At 54.6% G+C, this 25080-nt stretch overlaps 2 protein-coding genes across 4 annotated transcripts in view; both read left to right on the forward strand.

The window, feature by feature from the left end:
- The window catches only part of DVL3 (dishevelled segment polarity protein 3), a 56319-nt gene extending 48672 nt beyond the window's left edge, over positions 1-7647 (forward strand). For all 3 annotated transcript variants that reach the window (XM_076070278.1, XM_032962203.2, XM_076070279.1), the window contains one exon: positions 947-7647. In XM_076070278.1, coding sequence (XP_075926393.1) covers positions 947-1617 — 671 coding nt within the window. In that variant the 3' untranslated portion in view covers positions 1618-7647. The remainder of the gene's footprint in view (positions 1-946) is intronic.
- A 3608-nt stretch (positions 7648-11255) lies between these two features.
- Positions 11256-25080, forward strand: part of LOC116946922 (E3 ubiquitin-protein ligase MIB2-like) — a 34208-nt gene continuing 20383 nt past the window's right edge. The window contains exons 1-10 of the mRNA XM_032962199.2: positions 11256-11373; positions 14896-15133; positions 15611-15782; positions 18101-18207; positions 18588-18785; positions 19402-19562; positions 20344-20451; positions 21233-21365; positions 22176-22342; positions 23072-23220. Of these exons, the coding sequence (XP_032818090.2) occupies positions 14905-15133; positions 15611-15782; positions 18101-18207; positions 18588-18785; positions 19402-19562; positions 20344-20451; positions 21233-21365; positions 22176-22342; positions 23072-23220 (1424 nt within the window). The 5' untranslated portion in view covers positions 11256-11373; positions 14896-14904. The remainder of the gene's footprint in view (positions 11374-14895; positions 15134-15610; positions 15783-18100; positions 18208-18587; positions 18786-19401; positions 19563-20343; positions 20452-21232; positions 21366-22175; positions 22343-23071; positions 23221-25080) is intronic.

Raw genomic sequence — 25080 nt, forward strand, 5'->3', positions numbered from 1 at the left:
CGCGTGCAAGCACGTGAGCATGTGATGAGCGCTCTCCCCTGTCGTCTTGTTTGTGCCTCCTATTTTCAAACAAGACGCAAAAATGCGTGAAAAGCACACAGCCGTTTGTGCATTATGCAAAACCCCAACAGTGCATCGTGGTGCCTTTGTCTTCGATCACAATCAAAATAAATTTATGAAAATGTAAGCAACTGACGGCAGCAGTGAACTGGTTTTATAATATTTAGGACTCATCGCCACTCCTGCAAAGTCTGTTGTTTGCTGCATTAACGTGACTTTAACATTTTCATGTAGTTTTCAGCAGTGGGAATAATCCATTTTCGTTCGATTCGTGGATCGTGAATCCATTCTTTAGCTGAATCCCAATCCCGAATTTTAACTACTCTATCAAATCGTTCAGAGGGGAAGAGTGAATCATTGAGATGCCCATCTGAAAGCATTGCCATCGTATAGTTGGCCATCTGGCGCGGAGGTCAGAGTGCTGAGCTGGCGTGAATTATGATCGAATCCACACATCCTCCTGGGATTGAAGCAAAGTTCTTTGATATATAGCGAGTTGATAGTCTCAACCCGGCCATCAATGGTTTGGCACTCCTTCGGCTAAATTTCAGCCCTCAGATATAATAATATTGGTTTGACGGTAATGCTATAAAAAATACCCTCAGTGTGTGGGAAAAGGCTGCCCCCTACTATGTCAAACAGAGGTCACTTGAGCTTTTTAAGCATCTGAGTTCTGTGTAATCCACTTGCACGTGCTGTACTCTAACAAGAAGGGGCGATGCAATGCTCTCTGCAAGCAATCCGAATGTATATTTCGTCTCATTAAATTACGCCGTTACACACAATTGGGACGACGTTGGACGGTCGGGCAAACGACTCCGAAAGCATTGCTGGCTGTAACCTAACGCAGCACGACGTCCGCGTTGTCCCCCCGGCGCGACCACAGGGAGCCGGAGCAGCGGCTCGAACCGGAGCGGAGGGGCCGAGCGTCGCGGCTCCGTCAAGGAGAAGGACGGCAAGGGCCAGGGCAGCGGCGGAAGCGGAGGAGGGGGAGGAGGGGGAGGAGGAGGGGGAGGAGGGGGCGGCAGCAGCGGGGGCGGCGGCGCCGACTCCAAGTCCGGCGGCAGCGGCAGCGAGTCGGACCACACGACGCGCACGGGCAGCGTGCGGCGCGCGCCCAGCGAGCGCTCGCACCGCAGCCACGCCAGCGCGTCGCACCACAGCCTGCCGCGCAGCCACTACTCGTACGGCGCGCCCGGCGTGCCGCCGCCGCCGCCGCCGCCTCCGCCGGCGCTCGTGTCGGCCGGCGCCCTCCTCCCCGCCGCCTCTGCCGTCGGCGTGTCGCCGGGCGTCATGCCCCCGCCGTACTCGGCGGTGATGATGGGCGGCGCGGGGCATCTCCCGCCCGGCACGATCGTTCCCGCGTCGCCGCCGCCGCCGCCGCCGCCGCCGCCCGCGCAGCTGTCGACGTCGTCGGCGGCGCCGCCCCTCACGGGCCCCCCCGGGGGGCCGCCCATCAGGGACCTGAGTTCTGTGCCGCCGGAGCTGATGGGAAGCCGACAGTCGTTCCGCATGGCCATGGGGAACCCCGACGACTTTAACCTGGACATCATGTGAAGGGGAGCGTGAGCGAGTGTGCGTGCGTCTGGCTGGGCCCTCCGCTCGCCGTCCCCACCTCCCCCGCCCGATTGAGCCGGCGTCGCTCTTTCTGTTGACTCAAAGCTGATCGTAATGAATTTGTTTTTTTTTCCTCGTCTCTCCTGACCGCGGTGTAGTTTATCGTCGTGTACATAAATGAAGATCAAAAAAAAGTTGGAGGGAAAACGAAAAAAAGAGATGAAGTCAAATCAAAGGAACGGTGGGGGGGGCCGGGGGGTGGTTGGGGGGAAGATTTGCGGGGGCAAAAAAAAAAATGTGGCCATGAAAGCAAAGGGAGAGAATTTACGGAAAACTTTGTTGCCGTCGGTGATCCCGAGGTTCACGCTCGCGTCCAGCGGCTAGTGCGCGAGCGCTGGACGCGAGATTCGCGGGAGCCGGACCCAGGGTGGAACCGCGACTGCGAAAACACGGCGGGCGTGCGGGGTAGGGGGGGGGGGAAGAAAACTGAAAAAGAAACCGATTCAAGATGGAACAAAAAGATAACGACGTACCACGATATGACAAAGACGCTCATGTCAATACTTGCTACAGGTGCTGTAAAAACAACGGTCGCCCATCCCCGGTGTGGAGGATTTTGTCGTTCGGCTTGCCCGCGTTTCTCTGCGGATTGCGGGCAGCGGGCGTGGTTAGTGTATTTTTAACACGCGTGGGAGGCTTTTGCGACCACAATGGAGGTTTTTTTTTTGGATTAGAACGCCTGAATGTACATGTGTCGTTAAACCCGCCCGCCCGCCCGACACACAAACAATTAGTAAAGTTGCGTGACGTAACAAGAACGTGCCAGTTCGTCACTAGTGCAGCACTAACGGGTGCGTTGGAGAGTAAAGCCACAGCATTGACAAGTCTGGCTGTCGCCTGCTACGGCTGTTTCTGCTCGAGTTGTTAACGTTGTGGCTTTACCCTCCAACACAGCGGTTGGTGCTGTCCTAGTGACGAGCTGGCACGTTCTGTCTACGTGACGCAACCTCACGAATTGGCTGTGTCGGGCGGTGGGCTGGTTCAGCGACACATTTATATTTACGCGATGTAAACCAAAAAGCTCTTATGAAGTGTATTTTTAATCGCGATTCTTTTAAAGCCCAACGAGTGATACAGAAAAACCTAAACGATGTAATGTCTTTTTTTTGTATTTTATTTCCCGACCGCCTGCGAAAGTCTTTTTACGTTTACCCCCCCCTCCCTCCCCCCCACTCTCTGCGTAGAATTACCCATCGCTCTGGAATCATTCGACGCTCTTGAAACGGGGATAAATTGTTACCATCGTATTATATATATGTGTATATTATATATAGAGGCATTTGATGTGAGCGGACCTTCCGAACCCTGGGTTGATATTCCGATTTTCCAATACAACTTGGTTCTACTTCAGTTTACTCTACGTTGTTAACTTTTCGTTTCGTTTTTTTCCCCCCCTCTCGCCGATTAAAAACACTAATCGTTGCTCCCCCCCCTTCCCCCTTCATAGTCGGGCAAGGCTCCGATTCGGCACTGCCCTCCCTCTCGGGTTTCTCCGGCTTGAGACTCTCAGCTTCCACGCACAGATTCTTTCCCAGGACCGCGGCGCGAGAGCCAACAAGGCCGAACGTTCTCTCGTGCTGCCGCCATCAAGAATGGGGGGGGGCGGGGGGGGAGTGTCGAGGCTGCACCTCGCCAACATCGTGGGACAGCTCCGTGAGCCAGCGAGGTGTACGGTGGCGTGGGAGGCGTCCTTCCTCCCGTTCCCAAACCACGCGCGGACTCCTGCTGCCTCCCTCGCCGCAGGGCCCGTAAAGCTTCACGACAAGGCAACAGAAAATACGGCTCTGTGCGACTCGCGTTGCTACCGCCCCCCCCGTGTCTGTCTTGTAAAGCGGTGTTGGGAAACAAGCGCCGCATTTTTTTAATAAGAAGGGACAAAAACGCAACCGAGTTGAAATCATCACCGCCCACCGTCAAACTCACGCCCCCCACCCCGTACCGCGTGGTTTGGGAACACGACCGTCTTGTCGAGCAAGGAGCGGCTTCCACCCGGCGAAAGCCGAGGCCTTCTCGAGTTAAGGAGGCGCTTGGAAATGAGACGCGAGCCCTTCGAAATGAAATCGCCATCGGGAATCTTAAGAAGTGCCGCGGGCGTTTCACCCGTGCGATTCCAGCAGACGTCTCTCTCCGCCATCCGCGTGTTTCGTTTAATATTCGTTTCATGGTTTTTTTGTTATTGTTATTTATGTTTCATTTCTTTGAACTTTGTGCAATCAGTTGCCTTCCACCCCCCTCCTCCTCTCGCAGTTCCCACTCCGCCCGAGGTCGTCGTTCATTGAGTAGGGGTCAGATTCCGAGTGCGGATCGTTAAAACGTCAAGGACGAGAGAGAGGCCTTCTCTCGACTTGACCTCGGTCATCGCGTGCGGACATCGGCTGCATCTTTTTTGACGGCAACATTCAAATAAAAAAAATTGCCGCGTGCCGATCGGTCCACTCGCGGCGCCGGCAAACGGCAACGTCGCCCGGGCTCCCAAGGAGTTGGCCCCCACTTGTCCACCCCCCCTGCCCCCCCCCCCACCCCCAACACTAATCTCCCGTCGTGAACTACATCGCTAGCTTTTCATAACTTCGCAAACCTCAACGGTTACGTTTTTTTATATCGTTTAAGATCGTTCTCACTTTCGTTTGGTTATGGCTGCATCATAGGAGGGTGACGCTGCAGTATTAGCTCCACACTACTACAGTCTCTTCTGCCGTTGAGCATTTTTTTTGTAAAAAAAAACTTTTTGTTTTTAATTAGCGCGCGAGCGCCTTTCTTGTTGTTGTTGTTGCGCCTCCTCCCCCATCTCGTGCTTCCGGCAACGCTGGGACACGAGCATCTCCGACACGGACTGCAGGCTTCAGGGGCATTGCACCACTCGCCGCGGCCATCGGCCACCGTCCTCGACACCCCCAGATACCGCAGCTTAGCCGGCGTCTGTCGATTGGTTGCAAAGGCCCTCGTGGCCGTGGCACTTTCGTTCGTTCCTGCCGCCGCTCTCGAGTGAGCGATGAAGCGGAGCTTTTGGCCCTGGGTCGGTGGTGGAAATTCCACATTCACATGGTAAAAAAAAAATCGATTGTTTTTCTTTATTTTACCAGCCCCCACCCGACCGCCCGCCTGCCCCGACTGTTAATTTCCAAATGTGTCACGAGGTTAGGAAATTTCCGGTTGGAATTCGTGCAGAAAGCAGGGTAAACGTCCACCACACAGGCGGGTAGCCTCCCCTCTCCACCATCCACAATCGGGGCACTGCACTTTCTCACATGCACTGCTTTGGAGCTGTTTGTCGCACGGCAATTTCTTTTATTTTAATCCTCTAGAAAAACGCTGCATTAAGTAAAAAAAAAATCCAATTTAAATGTGCAGTGGCCTCTGCCTGCAGTAACCAGGCAGAGACCATCGACTTGCTACACTTGAGGACCGGGTTTAAATTGCCGGTGGCTCTAACATCGATTTCTCGGCAGTGCCAACTCTGTGCCTCTTGAGACGGTATGAGCCCTTTGAATTACCCAGTCCCCCCCCCCCCCACCTCAGGTTCAGCGATGAGCGACTGCACAATTGGATACCCTCCTCCCCCCTTTACCTCGAGTCAACCAATCGACAGCTGCGCGTGTGAATGCCCGTTTCCCAGTTTTACACGTGAATGGGATGGGGTGGACGAACTGAACTTTGCAAACCTGTGGTTGGACCCCCGGATCATTACACGGCACGTTTGCTTCCCCGTTGCTGCGAGCCACCATTCGTTGTCTTGAAAAGCAGCATTGGTGCATGCGTGAAGCCGTTCAGGGTTTTTTTTGTTATTTGAAGCCTTATCGAAATCTCATTTGTCCTCAATCCAAGTGACCGGGTAAACAGACCTTACGATCGGCTGCTTTGTGGTCTCGTGGTATGATTTGTTACAACCATGTTAATCGTGTTCATTGGATTTGAGGGTGGTCTCCCCCCCCCCCCCCTCTTCCGTAATGGACTGCCGCATGCATCGAGTGGCGTACCCGCAGCCACCTGCTCGCGATTACCGCCGTGCAGACGGGAGACTTCTGTCTCGGTGGACACGTATACCTCTTTTTCCACCGTGTCCAACCGAGCTTGCGCCGCGGCCGCGTTGAGACAGCATGGCGTGACACAAAAGGCGCCAGGTTGTTTTTTTTTTATTTCTCCCCCCCACTTGCAGAAGCCGACGCCGTTGTCCTCGGCAGTGCGCCGACTTCACGTCGCGTGTCCCATGCCTGGTGTCATTTGCCACGCAGCTCCTGGGGGGGGGGGGGGGGAGAGGTGGGGGGGCGGTCCCTGTTTTCGTCCCGAGAGCGAGATCCGGGTGTGTGGCGAGGCCAGCCTACCACGCACGGCTTGGTTGTTCATGCCCTTCGCCGCAAAGCAAAAAGAGCCAGCGGAATAAACAAAGAAACTGGTGCCTGTGTGACGGCCCTGCACTGGTTTGGCTCAGGTGTCCCAGTGGGAAGAGGAGGGGGTGCGTCAGCCGAGTGCACCGAGACTTGCAGACACGCAGCAGCAATTCTTGTGGATTGGCCCTGAGAGACTGAGTGAGTGTGTGTGTGGTGAGAATGCCCCGTGGTGAACTGACACTAAGCGAGACGCGCCCTACGGTTCTATTTCGGGTCACCAGGAGTAGGCACGCTTTCATCAGATTTCCCTGTTTTTCCAGAACTCTTCATTAAAATTCTAATTATCTTTCGTGGTCCATGTGGATCGTGGAAAATGTTATAAGCCCAGGTCAGTGTGGGATTGTGTCCCGTAAACCCCTGCGCTGGTGATTAAATTTTGTTTTCACATTTTGATTAATTTTTTTTATTTTTGTTGCTAAACGAAACCACGCCTGCCTGCTACGTCAATGGGAGAAGTAAGGGAAGGGGCAATGGGTTGGGCATTTTGGATTGATTCATTTAAGGCCGTTAAAAAAATACATCTTATTGTTCACCTTAAAAGAAAAATAATCTCACCGGTATGCCCCGATCTATGGCTTAAGAAACTCGGCCAAATTTGCCATGTGTGAGAGTGTCGAATTAAGGCTGGTGATGGCAATAAAGCCCTATTGAAAATATATCAATTGGAGAGAGGGGGGGGGCCGCCTTTTCGGAAAGAGGCGGCATAGCTTTGTAGTAAATCTGGGGATTATTTTGTGCCTCGAGTCTCCCTTGCCAAAAGAGACGGGCGAATTTATGGTGTTGCCTTTCGGCCAGAAATATCACCGGATGGACGGAAACTCGTGGACATTCGCCCTCTCTCTCTGTTTTTGTCAAACATCCGTTGGGGAACGAACTTTTGCGCCAACACACGAATGGGGCCCACTCATTGGGCCTTCACTTTCCTTGAGTGAAGCGTTGTCATTTGACTGCACGGAAACATGACCACTTTGCGACGACAGTGCTTCGAGTGAGTGAGTAGTGAATTGCTGGGTGGGTGAGTGAACAAAATTAAAAAAAAAATCATTGAATGCGTGAAGCGAGTGATCTGGCGGGGCTAGCGGCTGGGGGTGAGTTGTGAGCGAGCGATTAGTTTGGCAGGCGATCGGGGATGAGTGTGGCCGAACGGAGTAAATCGTTGAATCTCCACAGGTTTCCGCTCGCGTTCGGCAATGGTGAATGGGTGCGAGAGTGGAGTGGCCTCGTGAGTGAACCAAGCCAGTCGGCGAGTGACACTCCCATCACCCCTCTGAACTGAATCGAGACTCAATGCATCGGTGGTACTGCGCTCTCTTTAAATGTTTATTTGTGGCACCCTGCCCACGTCACATGAAGGAATAGATTTATCCGCGTTTATTTTGTACTTTTGAAAATGACTAAAACCGAACTCTCTTTTTACATTTTTATTTACTTTGGTAAAATTATCTTTACCCCCCCTCCTTCCCTCCCCCTTTGTAGCTATTTAACATTGTACTGTAATTCATTTTTTTCGTTCGTTTGTTTAGACACTAGTATTAATAAACACCACATGTTTATCTTGAACGATTGTGGGCATGTGCATTTGGATTGTTGCAACGCGTGAATATTCTCGTGTCGAACAAACTCACGCGCACAAACACAAAGATCCCCCGTATAGCCTGTAACAGACTGTTGGGGCAAGTGCCGTTAGCGGAGCATCTTCCGAAGATTGGCACGGCGCACGAGGGGGTGGGCGGCCTGCACCGCGCCCGGCCGCCTTTGTCTCCCTAGCGACGACGTGTACACACCGCACCGGCTACTCATTTGAGGCTGAGTCGACCCTAGGGGTGGTGGTGATTTCCCAAGACTGGTTCGGATAAGCGTCACTGCTGTTGGCCTTGAGCGGGTATCTAACTTAGGTCGCCGGGTTCGCAGTGCACTACCCCGTTGCGACCGCTCCCCGCACACCCACGAGGACAATCGCAAAACATACACTTAACGTAAATCGTGGGGATTTTGATGTAGAATATAAATGCAGATATATTAAAAAGGCGCTCGTCACCCGTTGCACATTTGACACGCCCTTCAAGAACCGATCTGAAGTTTCATCACCAAAAACAAAGATCCCCCTTATAGCCTGAACAGACTGTTGTGGCAAGTGCTGTTAGCGAGCGCCTATGAAAGCCGGCACGGCACACGAGGGGGTGGGTGGCCAAAGCCACACCAGGCCGCCTTTGTCTCCCCAGTGGGAATGTTACCACACCAGGTCCTCATTTGAGGCTGAGTCGACCTCGGGGAGGCCCACGACCGGTTCAGAGATTCATCACTGGCGTTGGCTGTGAGCGGGACTCGACCTCGGGTCGCCAGGTTCGTAGCGCAGCGAAGCGCTCACCGCTTCAACCACCATCACCACCATTTGGCCTGAACTCTTCCAAATTGGTCGCCGACTTCTGGGTACCACACCAATCCCTATCTCAGTAACCCGACTTTCTCCACTCATTCCACCCATTACCTCTTCCCCCCCCCCGCTCCGCCCTGGTTACACGAATATCACGTGGCGAGATGTTAACTACATCGCCCGGTATACAGCAGGTCGTGGGGTTCGATCTCGACCCCGACGCCTGCTGTATATTTGGAGTTTGCATGTCTCTCTTCCCGTGGTCACGTGGATTTTCCTCTGGGTCCGATTTTTCCCTTCACGCTTATAATCGTGCGTTGAAAGTATTTGGCTGCTTTTAATTTCGACACGATAAGCCACTTCGTTGGGCTGTCATTCGTGAAGCAGGTCGCTTCCGAAAAAAAGAGCTACACACAGCTCAGCGGGCCTTACCTGGTTAAATAAAACAATGATTTAGCTTACATTCCGAAACCTGCAAGCTACTTGCACTATCCATCGTTCACGAGAGCTTCATAAGCAGCCTTCTGCAAAGCAAAAAGTAAAGCAGACACGTGCTGTCTGGTGCGGCCGAGCAGTTTATTGGTGAAGTGGTCGTGGCGGCGATGAGCGTTGGGTCGACACGAGTAATTCGCAGCGATGGAACGTCGGAAGACTCCCGAACCTCTAATCCCACGACGATAAGATTCATCGGAATGTAATCGACCCCGCGGGTGAAGATGTTTGCCTTAAGGAGGGAAGCTATTTTGTCCCCAGGCGCGAGCGACAGGTTTGTAAAAACCTAATTCTTTGCCGGCAAATGCCGGCAACTTTGTTAGTTTCAGATGTTTAAAAAAAATGTATTTACATTCGTCGGTGCGTTGAGTGGGGATGCTGTACAATGTGTAGCCTCCATGCCCAGCCACCGCATGTCTACGCAGCGTCTTTTTTGGCCATGCGGTTACGAGCAGGCGCGGCACAGGCTAGAGGGTAGATGGACGAATGTAGTTCAGAAGGACGTGGAGCTGACTGGACTTGCCGATGACTGGCACCAGCAGTGTCAAGATCGGCCTCTGTGGAGGAGGCTCGTGAAGGATTCTGCGGGGGAATTGGGAGGCAATCGCCCTCCGGCAACAACGGAGGGCAGAGGAGCGACGCTCACAACAACGAGCGGAGCATCTGACCAGTCATCTCGGTCAGTCAACCCACGGCACCTGGGCCTGTTCCGTGACCTGCCAGCGGACCGTCGACATTTCCCGTGGCCTCAAAGTGCACCTAGCATGGCACAAGCGCCTTGGTGACCGACACCGCCACTTCGTGGCGAACGACCGCTGTTATGTCTCGCGCAATATTTTGCGCGTGCGTGCGCGTGTCGTGTTGCACGGAGGACGTTTGATGGTCACGTATTGGCTATCTCCCTCCCCTCTTCGCCTCCACAAACGCTGAGGTAGCCCCCGAACGCCAACTGGCCACAAGACTTCTCGCCCGCAAACGATCATCCCAATGAACCCGATCACCTCCCTACTGGCTCCCCGTCCAGTCTCGCGTCAACTTCAACGTCCTCCATAGATTCGCAACCCCGATCCAGCAGCGGAGGCCTCCCGTCGGACCCCCCCCCGCCCCTCCCCTCTGTCAACCTCTTGCTCGGTGGGAGGTCGCTTCTTCTCCTTTGCTGCCCCTGAAATATTTATGAAAATCCCTCCCTTTGCAGCCCCATCCTGCCCCAGTCATCCGTGCTCTCGACTCCTTGCCCGCGTTCAAGTCCCAGACCCTCGCTTCTGGTGACAATCTCTCCTCTGTAAACAAACATATTTATAATATAAACAGCGCTGCGTGTGTATGACCGTCTGCGCGATGCGCGTGTCACCGTTTATGCGGCGTCTTTGAGTCGTGGTTGTATTTCGCGGCAGGATATAAAGTCGAATTGTGTTGTCAGCTCATTGAGGGTTCTTTTAGCTCTGCCTTGATGCCAGTGACAACCCAAAGAGGTCTCCTCTGCCGAGGCGGTAACGAATGTCAACAGGGGGGGGGGGCACTATGTTGGTTAAATACAGGGTTACTCGCTGCTGAGCAGCTTTCCGTGATTCTGTTTGTGGCACAGGCCCAGACGGTGGACAGCGGATTCCAAGAGAAAGGGATTATCGACCCCCCCCCCTCTCGCTCGCGTCTTGTAGCCAACAATCCCCTCCCTGCTGCCACCATCACCACCGCCCACATCATAATCACCATCACCACCGTCCCCGTCAGCGCCCGTGGCCATTCGCCACCATCTCTTCTCTCGCACTCGAGACCCATCCCCGTGTACACCTTGGCATTGACGAAGTTGTCACGTCGTCGTTCAGGGCAGCAGCGCGACGTTCACGCCTTGCGAATCTCTCCGTGTGCGTCTCTCTTCATCGGAATCTTTATTTAGACCGCAGGAGAAATCCGATGAACCGAGAGGCTCTTTTTGCACAGCTGTCCAGTAGAGACATCTGTATAAAAAAACGACCGGATGCATCAACTGATTGACTGGAGGCTCTCTGTCAAAATCATGAGTTAGTGTGCTGCCTTTGACAGCTCGTGTTAAGACCTGTGAAAGATAGCTGGCTGTCTAACTTGATTGCTTTGGAGCCGTGTGTCCAGTTGATAGCATGTCGCACCGACTGTTCGCTGGCTCGTGCAATTGAACGCCGGCTATCAATTGCTACTAACGATGTTGGCAGATGCCGATGTGCCACCAACATCTCTTATCGCAACGTCTGCCAAGAGCCCTTCTTCTGCAACTGAACGACTTTCTCGTCGAAGGCGGCTGAATCTAGACACTTCACGTTCGCTTCGCCGCTGAAGGCTTTTTTTGTTTGTTTTGGTGAGTGGTTCAAGCGCTCCTTCGATGTCGAAGACGATCTCACCGTAACGAAGAAGCGAAGCGACGGACGCGTCTCTTTCCCGACGCCAGGCGGAGAGTTTTCTGTACAGGTAAGTGTTGTTGTTGTTGCTGTTGTTTTACAAGATGTGTGGATATTCGTTGTGTCTGGTGATATGACGTCCTTCATTTAACCGCGCGAAGTCCCCATTGAAATACATTGTCTCTCTCGTGATTCACGTCATATGTTTAAGCACATTAGACCCCCATTGAGATTCACGTCCGATCTTTGCCTCCTCGCCTCCGATTAGCACGGTTGGCTACGTACGGTGCGAAAGAAGTTCAGCATACGTACATACAGTACATACAGGGAAAGCTGTATGTACATTTTTTCAGGTTTGGCCTACGGATCTCAGCTACGGTTATTCACTAAGACAAGAATAAAAAGTAAATAGGTGTGTTTGCCAAATATATAGGGCGTTTCAAAAGTATGTTAACACTTAAATGGGCCTTTTTTATGGAAAAAAGCACGGATAATACACTGTAACATGACAACAAATGTGATATTAATAGCTTCAAAGAGTCAAAGAGTCTCCACTTGTTCACCGTCATTGCCAACGCACGCCTGGAATATTCTCCACGTGGTCTCCAGAGCCCGGAGGCACACTTCTTATGACGTTGTTGCAAATTCTCGGAAGTGTTAACATTCTTTTGAAGCATCCTGTATATGTAAACAATAATTGAGTTCGGAGTAAGTCGAAGAGATGCGCGACGCACGGGAAAGAAATTCAACAGACGTAGCAGCCAGATGTGCTCACCGAGTTCGAAGGTGGATTGGGGGGAGCTCTTTGCCCGCAGTGGGAAGCTACAAGCTGACAACAAAACGTTAAGCCACGTGAGAGCCAATGAACGGTTAATTAACTCGAGTGATTGACGGCCTATTTTTAGCCACGAGTCTCTATCGACAGGGAAGATTACGACTAAGTCGGCCAGAACGCGCCTGATCTCGTTAGGATCTCCGAAGCTAAGCAGGGACATACTTGATTAGCATCATCATTAAGTTATCCTCATCTGCTGCCATGAATTGTGTGCGCATAGCGGCTTAGTGGTTGCTGTGGCCCCATAAGCCTCGGGGAAGATCGAAGGCAGGGATCTTCTCCGTCGACTCTTGCACGAGTAGGTGGCTTCTTGGTGAACCTAGCCTGGCACAAGCGCCGTGGTGACGTCTCCGCCACTTATTGGCGAACGGCGGTTGTTGTTGTTGTGTGAACTCCCATTTGGCTTCCCAAGCATCTTCAATCATCAGCGTGTCAACAAGAGGCGTGACGTCTTGGCCAAAGACATGACCCCTCTCTCAAACAGCACCAGCTCGGGATTGTGCCAGTGGGAGAAATAAAAACAACAACCCCCAAACCAAACCCCGACGGGTACGGCGATGTGTGTGGGTGTCCGCACTGTGGGGTTTAGCGCAATGCGCTACGAACCCGGCGACACGAATTCGATTCCCGCTCACGGCCAACACCGGTGGCGATTATCTGAACGGCTCCTGCGCAGTGCCGGACGAAGCTAGTGCGGGGCCTTGTAGCGATATGTTACAAAGGGGCCATGAATTTTAAAAATACGTAAATATTAAAAGACAATGTTTATTTACTTGCGTAGTGAAGTAATTGGATTTTTTCATTTGTCTTCTTTGGTTCTTTCGGTAAAGTCACGTAGAATGAGAATAAACTAATGAATTGATAAAATAAAATAACACAATAATATTCTCACGACGTTTCGGCCACAACACAAGCGGCCTTCATCAGGTGAAGGGACGAGACTGTCTGGTAGGACAGCGCTGGAGTGAAAGAGCCACGTTCAGATCACGGCCTTTAAGCTGTGTGAGAGGAACAAAGCGCCTTGACAAAGGAATTAGCATATAATGTAGCATTGAAATGGCTGAATGATTAGCTTGTGACTGGTCACAGAAATAGTTATGTTAAAAGTTAAAGCATACACATCCGCAGAGGCACCCCTTGACAATGGAATTAGCATAGAATTTAGCATTGAAATAGCTAAGTTAAAGCATACACATCCGCAGAGGCACCCCTTGACAATGGAATTAGCATAGAATTTAGCATTGAAATAGCTGAGTGATTAGCTTGTAACTGCTCACAGAAATAGCTACGTTAAAGTCAGACCATACACATTCACCGAGGCACTTAGTACAAATCAAACAGGAGAATTTAGCATTGAAATAACTAGGCGAATTTAGCATTGAAATAACTGAGTGATTAGCTAGTGACTGGTCACAGAAATGACTATGTTGAAGTCAAGATTCTTACCCTCAACTTTAGAATCCACCCATTTTTTCGCCATATAGCATTGTGATATATAACGACTTATTGTTGGTAGCTTAGCTGATTGGAGAATATAGAGTTTATTGATAACATTAAGGTAATTTATATTTTAGTTTTTATTGGTTCACTATATAGTACTGTGAATAGCTCAGATGTGTAGGCCTTGACTTCAACATAGTCATTTCTGTGACCAGTCACTAGCTAATCACTCAGTTATTTCAATGCTAAATTCGCCTAGTTATTTCAATGCTAAATTCTCCTGTTTGATTTGTACTAAGTGCCTCGGTGAATGGGTATGGTCTGACTTTAACGTAGCTATTTCTGTGAGCAGTTACAAGCTAATCACTCAGCTATTTCAATGCTAAATTCTATGCTAATTCCATTGTCAAGGGGTGCCTCTGCGGATGTGTATGCTTTAACTTAGCTATTTCAATGCTAAATTCTATGCTAATTCCATTGTCAAGGGGTGCCTCTGCGGATGTGTATGCTTTAACTTTTAACATAACTATTTCTGTGACCAGTCACAAGCTAATCATTCATCCATTTCAATGCTAAATTATATGCTAATTCCTTTGTCAAGGCGCTTTGTTCCTCTCACACAGCTTAAAGGCCGTGATCTGAACGTGGCTCTTTCACTCCAGCGCTGTCCTACCAGACAGTCTCGTCCCTTCACCTGATGAAGGCCGCTTGTGTTGTGGCCGAAACGTCGTGAGAATATTATTGTGTTATTTTATTTTATCAATTTATTATTTTATTCTCATCCTACGTGACTTTACCGAAAGAACCAAAGAAGAGGAATCATTGCAGTCACGAAAGCTTTAAATCGAAATTTTTTCATTTGCTATACAGCCGGAAAATACGACAAATAGCTAACCTTAAACACCCAGTCGTTCGTAAAAGTTGAAGGCAGTATAGTACTATAGTAATAGAGCAAGTGCAGAGTCACTGAACCGGAATTGATAGCTTGAAAGCGTTAAGCGCGGGGCCCTTGAAAGTGCGGGGCCCGTAGCTACTACATAGTAGCTACTTGTGCTACGAGGATAATCCGGCACTGCTCCTTGACCTCCCCTAGGTCGGCTCAGCCTCGAAACGAGTACCCGGTGCGGTGCGTAAAACATCGCCGCTGGGGAGACAAAGGCGGCCAGGCGAGGTGCTGGCCACCCCCCCCCCCCCTCTAGTGCACCGTGTGTCGGCCTTCATAGGTTGCTGCTACTCGCGGATCGGCACTGGCCCCCCAACAGTCAGTGAAGGCTACACGGGCCGGTGTGGGGGGGGGTCTTCGTCTCTTCTCGGCAGGCCGCGCTCATGCTGGAGGTTGGGGTCCGCGTGGTGCGCGGCCGTGACTGGCGCTGGGCCGAGCAGGACGGCGGCGAGGGCCACGCGGGCACCGTGGTGCTGGTGGCGCGGCGCGGCGAGCAGGCGGCGCGGGAGGCGCGCACCGTGGTGGTGCAGTGGGACACGGGCGTGCGCGCCGACTACCGAGCCGGCTTCCAGGGCGCACACGACCTGCTGCTGCTGGACAACGCGCAGATCGGTGGGGGTGCCCTGCGCACGTGTGTGTGGGTGCGTGGGGGGGTTTGTGTATGGGTGTGCGTGGGGGGTTTGTGTGTGGGTGCGTGGGGGGGTTTGTGTATGGGTGTGCGTGGGGGGTTTGTGTGTGGGTGCGTGGGGGTTTGTGTGTGGGTGCGTGGGGGGTTTGTCTATCGGTGCTCGCTAACAGCACTTGCCCAAAGAGTCTGTTAAGGCTACACGGGTGATGATGAAGCCGACGATGACAATAAGATTATGACAACGATATTTACGACGACGAAGATGATGATGACAATGATGTCAATGACGATCACGATGATGATCACGGCGACGACGATGATGACAATGGTGATTCTAATCAGGTCAATGATGATCACGATGATGATGACAATGACCGCGACGATGCTTAACGATAACGGCGTTAATGAATGAACCAGTGCCTCCTCCCCCTAACGTTGCCCGCACCCCTTCCCTCCCCCAGGCGTACGGCACCCGAACATCGCGTGCGACGCCTGTGGCACGCGCGGCCTGGCCGGCCTGCGCTGGCGCTGCCTTGCGTGCCCCGACTTCGACCTCTGCACGCGCTGCTACGCGGGCAACCGGCACGAGCTGTCGCACGCGTTCGAGCGCCACGAGCACGCGCGCGCCGTCCCGTGCGTCGCGCGCTCTCGACGCACGCGCTCGTCCATTCGTCCACTCGCTCGCTCCCTCAATCAACCACCCGCTCGCTCGTGCGCTCACTCACTCACTCGTCCACTCACTCAATCACCACACTCACTCGCTCACTCACCCACTCACTCGTCCACTCACTCACTCCACTCGCTCACTCACTCAATCACCACACTCGCTCGCTCACTCTACCCACTCGCTCGCTCGCTCACTCAATCACCCCACTCGCTCACTCACCCGCTCAGTCAACCACCCACTCACTCGCACGCTTGCTCTCAAACTCTTCCACTTCCTCACTCACTCACCCCACTCGCTCACTCACCCGCTCAGTCAACCACCCACTCACTCGCACGCTTGCCCTCTCACTCGTCCACTCACTCAGTCAATCGCCACACTCGCTCACTCACTCGTCCACTCACTCACTCACCATACTCACTCAATCACCACACTCACTCAATCACCACACTCATTCACTCACCCACTCTCTCACTAGCTAGCCCGCCCACTCATCCACTCACTCACCAACTCAGTCAACCATAAACTCACCCTCTCTCTCATTCATCATCTCACTCACCAACTCAGTAAACCATTCACTCACCCACTCACCCACCCACTCACTCCCCCACTCACTCTCCCAATCATCCACTCACTCACCAACTCAGTCAACCATCCACTCACCCACTCACTCACCCACTCTCACACTCATCCACTCACTCACCAACTCAGTAAACCATCCACTCACCCACTCACCCACCCACCCACTCACTCCCCCACTCACTCTCCCACTCATCCACTCACTCACCAACTCAGTCAACCATCCACTCACCCACTCTCACATTCATCCACTCACTCACCAACTCAGTCCACCATCCACTCACCCACTCCCCCACCCACTCACTCTCCCACTTATCCACTCACTCACCAACTCAGTCAACCATCCACTCACCCACTCACCCACTCTCACACTCATCCACTCACTCACCAACTCAGTCAACCATCCACTCACCCACTCACCCACCGATCCACCCATTCAGCTCTCCAACTCAACTGAAATTATTTTTTTCAGGACCCGTCTTGAGACAGAGAGGCTATCCAGCGTAACCAAAGTTCTAATCATTATAATAACACGACGTCTAATAAACGTTAGCATGCAGGTGGTGGCAACGGGGCTTGCTGTGATCCCTGCGAGGGATGAGCTGAGATTAGCGCGGAGGCGCGGGCAAGGGCATTTGGAGGTCGAGGCCGCGTGCCCACGCTCCAGTGACCATCGATAATCCAGCTGTGCGGGGAGTGGGGGGTTGGTGGACCACGGAGTGATGGAGAACATCGAGCGTGGGTGTGTGTGGGGAGCCTTCGCAGGTGCTCGCTAACAGCGATTGCCTCGGCAGCCTGTTAAAGGCTATACCGTGCGGGGGATCTTTTTTCTTTGGGGAGCGGTGGCGCAGTGGTTAGCGCAATGAAAACCAGTTTTCGATGGGGACCTAACGACACAATGGAAACCATGATTACAGCAAATAACAAAACGCTGTTGAAGGCCGCGTCAATGGTGAGTGCACTGCACTAAGAACCCGGCGGCCGGAGTTGGATTCCCGCTCACGGCCACCAACACCAGTAACAATCATGTGAACGGGTCCTGAGCCTCCCCTAGGTCGACTCAGCCAGAAATGAGTACCTGGTGCGGTGTGTAAACCATCACCACGAGGGAGACAAAGGCGGTCGGGAGTGGTGCTGGCCACTCACCCACTGATGTGCCGTGCCGATCTTCATAGGTGCTAGTCGCTCACAGCACTTGGCCCCTACAGTCAGTTAAAGACTACATGGGGGATCTTTGTCTTTGGCGGGCGATAGTGCATCACGAACCGTCTATTGATTCCCTATCTCACCATTGTGTATATTACAAAATCGTATTTGGCTGCTGGAGCATTTGGCTACCGCTATAGATTTCCACACGATGGGAAGCCACTTCGTAGAGCTACATAGCTCAGTGGGCCTTACCTGGTAAAATAAAATAAAAATTAGCTTATATTATCTCTCGTGATTGGCTTCCTTGATTTGACCGCGTGTGATTTCCCAATCGATGATAAGCATCTTGTACGGGTTGTAATTTGCTGATGGTTACATTGCCCTTTTTGCCATGAATAAAAATAGTTTAGTTTTAACCGGTTTTTCGTTTTACACGTCCCTCCATTGTGCACATTCCTGCCAATACTGTCCAAAAACACAGACACGGCGATTTCACCACCTCCACACTCTCACTCACGACTGGCACCCGAGTCTAACCGCGTGCCCTGTTGCTCCGTAGGGTGGCCGTGGGCTGCCGTCTGGGCCTGCAGAGGGTGCCACTCATGGGGACATTCCCGGGGGCAAAGGTCGTGCGAGGGGTGGACTGGGAGTGGGGCGACCAGGACGGTAAGTCGACACGAGCCACTCACAATCCAACATGAACCTGCTGTGTTTTCTGCATTAATACGGGGCTCACTTAAAAAAAAATGCCCCAGAAACTTAGAAGCGCCTTACATCTCATCACACCCCCCCCCCCCCCCCCCAGTGGCAGCAATTTGTTGTTGTTTACAACTGCATATATTTGATTTTATCAGGCAAGGCCCACTTGAACGATATAGCTCTTTTTTTTCAGAAGCGACCTGGCTATCACAAACAACGATAGCTCAGCGAGGTGGCTGATCGTCACGTGGACATTGACAATTGACACGAGCCACTTGCAATCCAACATTAACTTGATATATGTTCTGCGATGGGACCCCCCCCCGCCCCCCACTCTGGCGGAGGAGGCGGTGCCGGTGGCGTGGGCCGCGTGACGGAGCTCCGCGGCTGGGACGGCGACGAGCTGTGCGGCATGGCGTGCGTGCTCTGGGAGGCGAGCGGCAGCCGCTGCGTGTACCGTGCCGGGCACCGGGGCCGCGTGGACCTGCGCTGCGTCAGCCCAGCCCTGGGTGGCCACTACTTCCGGGAGCACCTGCCCAGCCTGGGTACGTCCTGACTGAGGCTCCACTGATAAGCCCCCCCCCCCCTCAAACCCCCACTCCCATTTTTTTTTCCACTGGCACACCTGAGCCGAGCCGGCGCGAGGCCCTCTCGACTCTTTGTGCGTGTCGGGAGCGGTGGTGGAGCGGTTAGCGCTACGCTGCGCTACGAACCCGGCGACCCGAGTTGGATTTCCGCTCACGGCGAACACCGGTGACTATTATCTGAATCGGTCCTGGGCCTCCCCTAGGTCGACTCAACCTCAAATGAGTACCTGGTGCGGTGTGTAAAACATCACCGATGGGGAGACAAAGGCGGCCGGGCGTGGTGTTGGCCACCCACCCCCTCGTGTGCTGTGCCGGCCTTCATAGGTGCTAGTCGCTGACCGCGCTTGCCTCAACAGTCTGTTACAGGCTATACGGGGGATCTTTGGTATTTGTGACCAGAATCGTGTCAATGAATTGATAAAGGGCACAGGTTCGCGGGGTGCTTCTTAATCTCCCGGAGCGACTCATGCAATCCGGAGAGAATCCTTTAAACCGTCGACAAAGAGGGGCGAAATCTGTGACGTTTTGGTTCGTGAACCCTGGCGCCTCTCCCGCCACCACCACCACCACGCAGGGCATGGAGCGGCGCTGTGCGGGTCGGAGCGCCTCTCCTCGGCGTCACCGCTGCCCGCGTCTCTGTTCCGCCCGCGCGACGCCGTCCGCTGCGACGCGCGGCCCAGCGCGCTGCGTGTCCTGCAGCGCGGCCACGGCGGCTGGAACAGCGAGATGACTCAGGTGGAGCGGGCCGCGGCGGTACGCGCGGGGGGGGGGGGGGGATGGTCACGGCGTGAGCACGAGGCTCGAGTGTGGCCGCAACGCAAACCCTGACCTCAAACAGAAAATTTGACCTAACCCCCCCCAACGCAAACCCTGACCTTCCCCCCCCGCCCCCTAAGCAAACCCTGACCCTCCCCAACTCAAACCCTGACCACCAACGCAAACCCTGACCCCCCCAACTCAAACTTTGACCCCCAACGTAAACCCTGACCCCCCCCCCCCCCCAGTTCAAACCCTGACCCTCAACGCAAACCCTGACCTCAAACACAAACAGCACTTGCCCCAACAGTCTGTTCAGGCTATACGGGGGGTCTTTGTCTTTGTCTCTGGGGAGTGGTAGTGTAGTAGCCAGCGCACTGCGCTACAAGCCTGGTTACCCGAGTTCGATTCCCGCTCACAGCCAACATCGTTAACGGACAACCGGACCAGCCCTGGGCCTCATCCTACGTTGATTCATCCTTGGAAGACAACCCGGTGCGGTGTGTTAACATCAGCATTGGGGAGACAAAGGCGGCCGGGCGTGGTGCTGGCCACCCACACCCTTGTACGTGTGGCCGTGCCGTCCTTAATAGGCGCTCGCTAACAGCACTTGCCCCAACCGTTAACGTCTACGCGGGGAGATCTTCGTCTCTTGTGCGGAGCAGCGGCGGCGGCGGGGGCGGCGTATCGGTTGACAAAGCCACTGCAACAAACCATGAACCCTGACCCCAACTCTGACCCTGACCGCTGAGCCCTCCAGAACATAGGGCGTCTCGTACGGGCGTACCGTGTGACGGAGAGCGGGGACGTGCGCGTGGCCTACCCCGGCGGCACGCGCTGGACCTACAACCCACACGCGCTCACCAAGGTGGGCGCGTGAGGGGGCAACGCTCTGTCCAGTACAGATGGAATAGATGGCGATTAGTCCGCACTTGCTGGCTCGCCGTCTCCTCGGCGAGCCAGCAAGTGCCTCCCAGTACCTTCCCATGCCTCCCAGTACCTTCCCATGCCTCCCAGTACCTTCCCATGCCTCCCAGTACCTTCCCATGCCTCCCAGTACCTTCCCATGCCTCCCAGCGCCTTCCCATGCCTCCCAGTACCTTCCCATGCCTCCCAGTACCTTCCCATGCCTCCCAGTACCTTCCCATGCCTCCCAGTACCTTCCCATGCCTCCCAGTACCTTCCCATGCCTCCCAGCGCCTTCCCATGCCTCCCAGTACCTTCCCATGCCTCCCAGTACCTTCCCATGCCTCCCAGTACCTTCCCATGCCTCCCAGTACCTTCCCATGCCTCCCAGTACCTTCCCATGCCTCCCAGTACCTTCCCATGCCTCCCAGCGCCTTCCCATGCCTCCCAGTACCTTCCCATGCCTCCCAGTACCTTCCCATGCCTCCCAGTACTTTCCCATGCCTCCCAGTACCTTCCCATGCCTCCCAGTACCTTCCCATGCCTCCCAGCGCCTTCCCAAGCCTCCCAGTACCTTCCCATGCCTCCCAGCGCCTTCCCATGCATCTCTGTATCTTCTTATGCATCACGACTCTTTCTCTCCATCACCTCGTGCATTTCACGCCCCCCTCCCTCTCACCTCATCACCCCCCTCCCCCGGCCACCCCCTCGCACTCACCCCCCCCCCCCCCGTGGCTTACCAGGTCCCTGGAGCCATGGGCCGCGTGGCGTCGGTTTTGCCGGACGGGGCGGTTCGCGTGCCCCTCGCGGACGACTCCGCGTGCCTCTCGGCGGCCGCGCCCGAAGAGGCCGCGCGGCCCAAGACTCGCGGGGCGAGTGAGCGGCACGCACGCACAAAGACAAAGGTCCCGCCACAACCCCCCCCCCACCCCCGGCGTAGCCTTTAACAGACTGTTGGGGCAAGTGGGGGGGGGGGGGGGAGGGGTGGCCACCACCGCGGCCTTCCGCCCGCCTTTGGTCTCCCGAGCGGCGATGTTTTGACTCTCCGCACCAGGTGCGCTCATTTGAGGCTGCGTCGACCTAGGGGAGGCTCAGAACAAAATCGTCACCGGTGTTGTTGGCCAGCGAGAGGGAATCGAGCCCCGGGTGGCCGGGTTCGTCGCGCAGTGCGCTGCCCGCCTTCATCGGCGTCGTGTTATTTGCTGTCCCCACGTGTCCATTGTGCAGCCAGGTCCCCATCGACAGCTTGCATTATTGTCCGATGGGATGTTTACCTGTGCCAACAGAAACAGACAGACACACTCACAGTGGCGTCCTTGGCGAGGTTGGCATCGGCCCTGGTGCTAATAATTAAATGCCCCCCCCCCCAACCCCTGCTCCTCCAACTCCGGACCCTCCACCACCCGACGTAGCCATACAAACGATAATCTGCCAACGTGTGCAAGCGTATGACGCGTCGTCGTCGTCATCGTCGTTATCGTCTATTACCGTCATCGTCGTCGTCACCGTCATCATCGTCGTCGTCATCGTCATCGTCATCATCCTCGTCGTGACCATCATCGTCGTCGTCAACGTCGTCATCGTCGTCATGTCGGCCCACTCACCTGGTAGGTTAAAGAGCAAATTGTCACGGCGTTATCGACGCGCGTGCCGCGCGCGGTGCGGTGCGGTGTGGCGCGCGCGCAGGCTCGCTGGGCTCTCTGCTCGAGGTGGTGCTGCGTGGGGGACCACCGCCGCCCTCGTCTCGCCCCTCGAGCCCCCGCGGAGTCCCCCCGGGGCTGCTGCTCGTCACGCACGCGGCGCTCGGGCACGTGCGGAAGATGCGCGCGTTGCTCGACGCGTTCCCGGACGAGGTGCGTGCGCGCGGACGTCGCTCGCTCGGTATCCGCTCGCTGTCGTAGAGAGAGCGAGAGAGGGGAGAGAGGACGACTCGGAGTCGCGAGATGTTAACTGCCTCGCCAGGTGTGCAGGAGGTCGTGGGTTCGATCCCGACCCCGACGCCTGCTGCTGTATATTTGGAGTTTGTGTGTGTCTCTCTCTCTCTCTGTCCCCTGTGGCCGCGTGTATCTTTCTCCGGGTCGTCCGGTTTTTCCCTCCACATTTAGAAACAAAGTGGGTGGGTGGGTGAGTGCGTGGGTGGGTGGTTGAGTGGGTGGGTGAGTGCGTGGGTGGGTGAGTGCGTGCGTGGGTGGGTGAGTGCGTGGGTGGGTGGGTGCGTGGGTGGGTGAGTCCGTGGGTGGGTGCGTGGGTGGGTGAGTGGGTGGGTGAGTGCGTGGGTGAGTGCGTGGGTGGGTGAGTGTGTGGGTGAGTGTGTGTGTGGGTGAGTCCGTGGGTGAGTGGGTGGGTGAGCGGGTGGGTGAGTGCGTGGGTGAGTGCGTGGGTGGGTGAGTTCGTGGGTGGTTGAGTGGGTGGGTGGGTGAGTACGTGGGTGAGTGCGTGGGTGGGTGAGTGCGTGGGTGAGTGCGTGGGTGAGTGCGTGGGTGAGTGGGTGGGTGAGTGCGTGGGTGGGTGAGTGCGTGGGTGGGTGAGTGCGTGGGTGAGTGCATGGGTGAGTGCATGGGTGGGTGCGTGCGCGCTGGCAGGTGGACGCGCAGGTGGAGGGCAAGACGGCGCTGCAGGTAAGCGCGCACCTGGGCCACGGTGCGGCCGTGTCGCTGCTGCTGGAGCGAGGGGCCGACACGGCGCGCCGGGACCCCGACGGAGACACGGCCCTGCACTACGCGGCCTACGGGTACGCAAAAAGCCCAGGCCTTGGGGGGCCGGCCCCCCACGGGCCCCCCCCCCCCCCCACCCACCCAGGCAGTCCGGGCCGATTGAGCCACAAGAGCCGTAACAGGGTGATTTATCCTAGATAGGTCATCGCTGCCCTTGGGGGTCATCGTCACTGTGAAGGCATTCTGGAAGCGGCTCTATGGCCCAAGAAGAGCTTTGGTTTCGCGACGCCGTTGCTGCTTTCAGGACAGGGCTCAGTTTGAAACGACTCGCAAGAACGACCACAGGTGGAGCCCCTGTGGCCTAGGGCGGTCCATCTCGTGGCCAGCCCCGCGGATCGAGGGAGGCTAGAAACGAAGGGGTTTCGGAAGCGGTTGTACGGCATCTGGTTTCCACGGGCCGTGCGCGAGCACACGGCGGTGACGCTCCGAGCCTGCGAGAGGGATGCCGCCGTTGTCCGGATTGGAGGCTTCGTCTCGTGGCACGAAGGCGATAAAACAACCGGGATCAAGAACCAGGACAGAGATGAAAGGAAAGTGGGCGCGCTCCAGAGAGAGCAGTGTTCTTCACAAACTTCAAGAGGTGTGGCACTTTCGCCGACAAGACATCATCAGTGTGTGAGTGCTGTCACATCATTTGAAGCCATTGGGGGTTTAACAGCAGCACGATGATGATCATGGGGTGTGTTTCCACCGTTTGTGTGATTGTCGGAGGGCCGCGCGTCAGGGGCCGCGGCTAAAGGCCACCAGGGGCCACCAGGGGCCCGCCGGGCCTTGCGATGACGAGCACCGCTCCAGAGGAAGGGTGTTGCCAAGCTGCATGGTCCTTCAGGTTTCGTGAAGGAAATTTTCAGTTTCATGTATTAGGTATAACCCTGTGAGCCATGCGGCTCTTGACTCGGGTGCAACCGCAACAAAACAAAAACATGAATAAGAAAACATCTTTAAAGTGTCTACGCGCAACAGAAAAATCCAGCAAAAAGCAGCAAAGTATTACAGAGAAAACACCACATTTCAACGCTGTGCGCAAAAATCCCAGTGGGATGCAAGTCAAACAATAACAACCATAAGACAATGTAGATTAAAAGTTATCAGGCTAACTCTGTACTACAACAAACAAATAAGGCTAAACCAAAACGTTTTAAAAAATCACCAAAATAAAGCTATGAAAAACCAATGTAACAGTGATCATAGGAACTGTGATTCAAATTTAACAATAAACGATATACTTTACATGTACGACCAAACTTTGCAGCCATAGCAAGGGAGGCTGCCAGCTCACTGGACTTGCCACCCAGAGGTCGCCGGTTCGGTGCGGTCGATGAAATGGTGGCGCTGGTTTATTAACCCCTCCTCCTCTCCTCCCCACCTCTGTCTACCCAGCAACAGAAATGGGTTCAACCGTGGTCGATCGACTGTCCGCGTACGGTGGGGTAATATGTGGGCGCCGCGGTGGTGAAATGTTAACTCGCTCGCCTGGTATGCAGGAGGTCGTGGGTTCGATCCCGACCCTGACGCCTGCTGCTGTATATTTGGAGTTTGCGGTGTCTCTCTCTCTCTCATCATCATTACAGTGGCGAGATGTTAACTCCCTCGCCTGGTATGCAGGAGGTCGTGGGTTCGACCCCGACCCTGACGCCTGCTGCTGTATATTTGGAGTTTGCGGTGTCTCTCTCTCTCTCATCATCATTACAGTGGCGAGGAGATGTTAACTCCCTCGCCTGGTATGCAGGAGGTCGTGGGTTCGATCCTGACCCTGACGCCTGCTGCTGTATATTTGGAGTTTGCGGTCTCTTTCACTCTCCCCTTGGCCGCGTGGATCTTTCTCCGGGTCCTCCGTTTTTTTTTTAAAAAGAGTATTTGGCTGCTACTGCTGCTGT

This window comes from Petromyzon marinus, chromosome 28 (genome assembly GCF_048934315.1).
Source record: "Petromyzon marinus isolate PM22_M1 ecotype Great Lakes invasive population chromosome 28, UKy_Petmar_22M1.pri1.0, whole genome shotgun sequence".
NCBI lineage: Eukaryota > Metazoa > Chordata > Hyperoartia > Petromyzontiformes > Petromyzontidae > Petromyzon > Petromyzon marinus.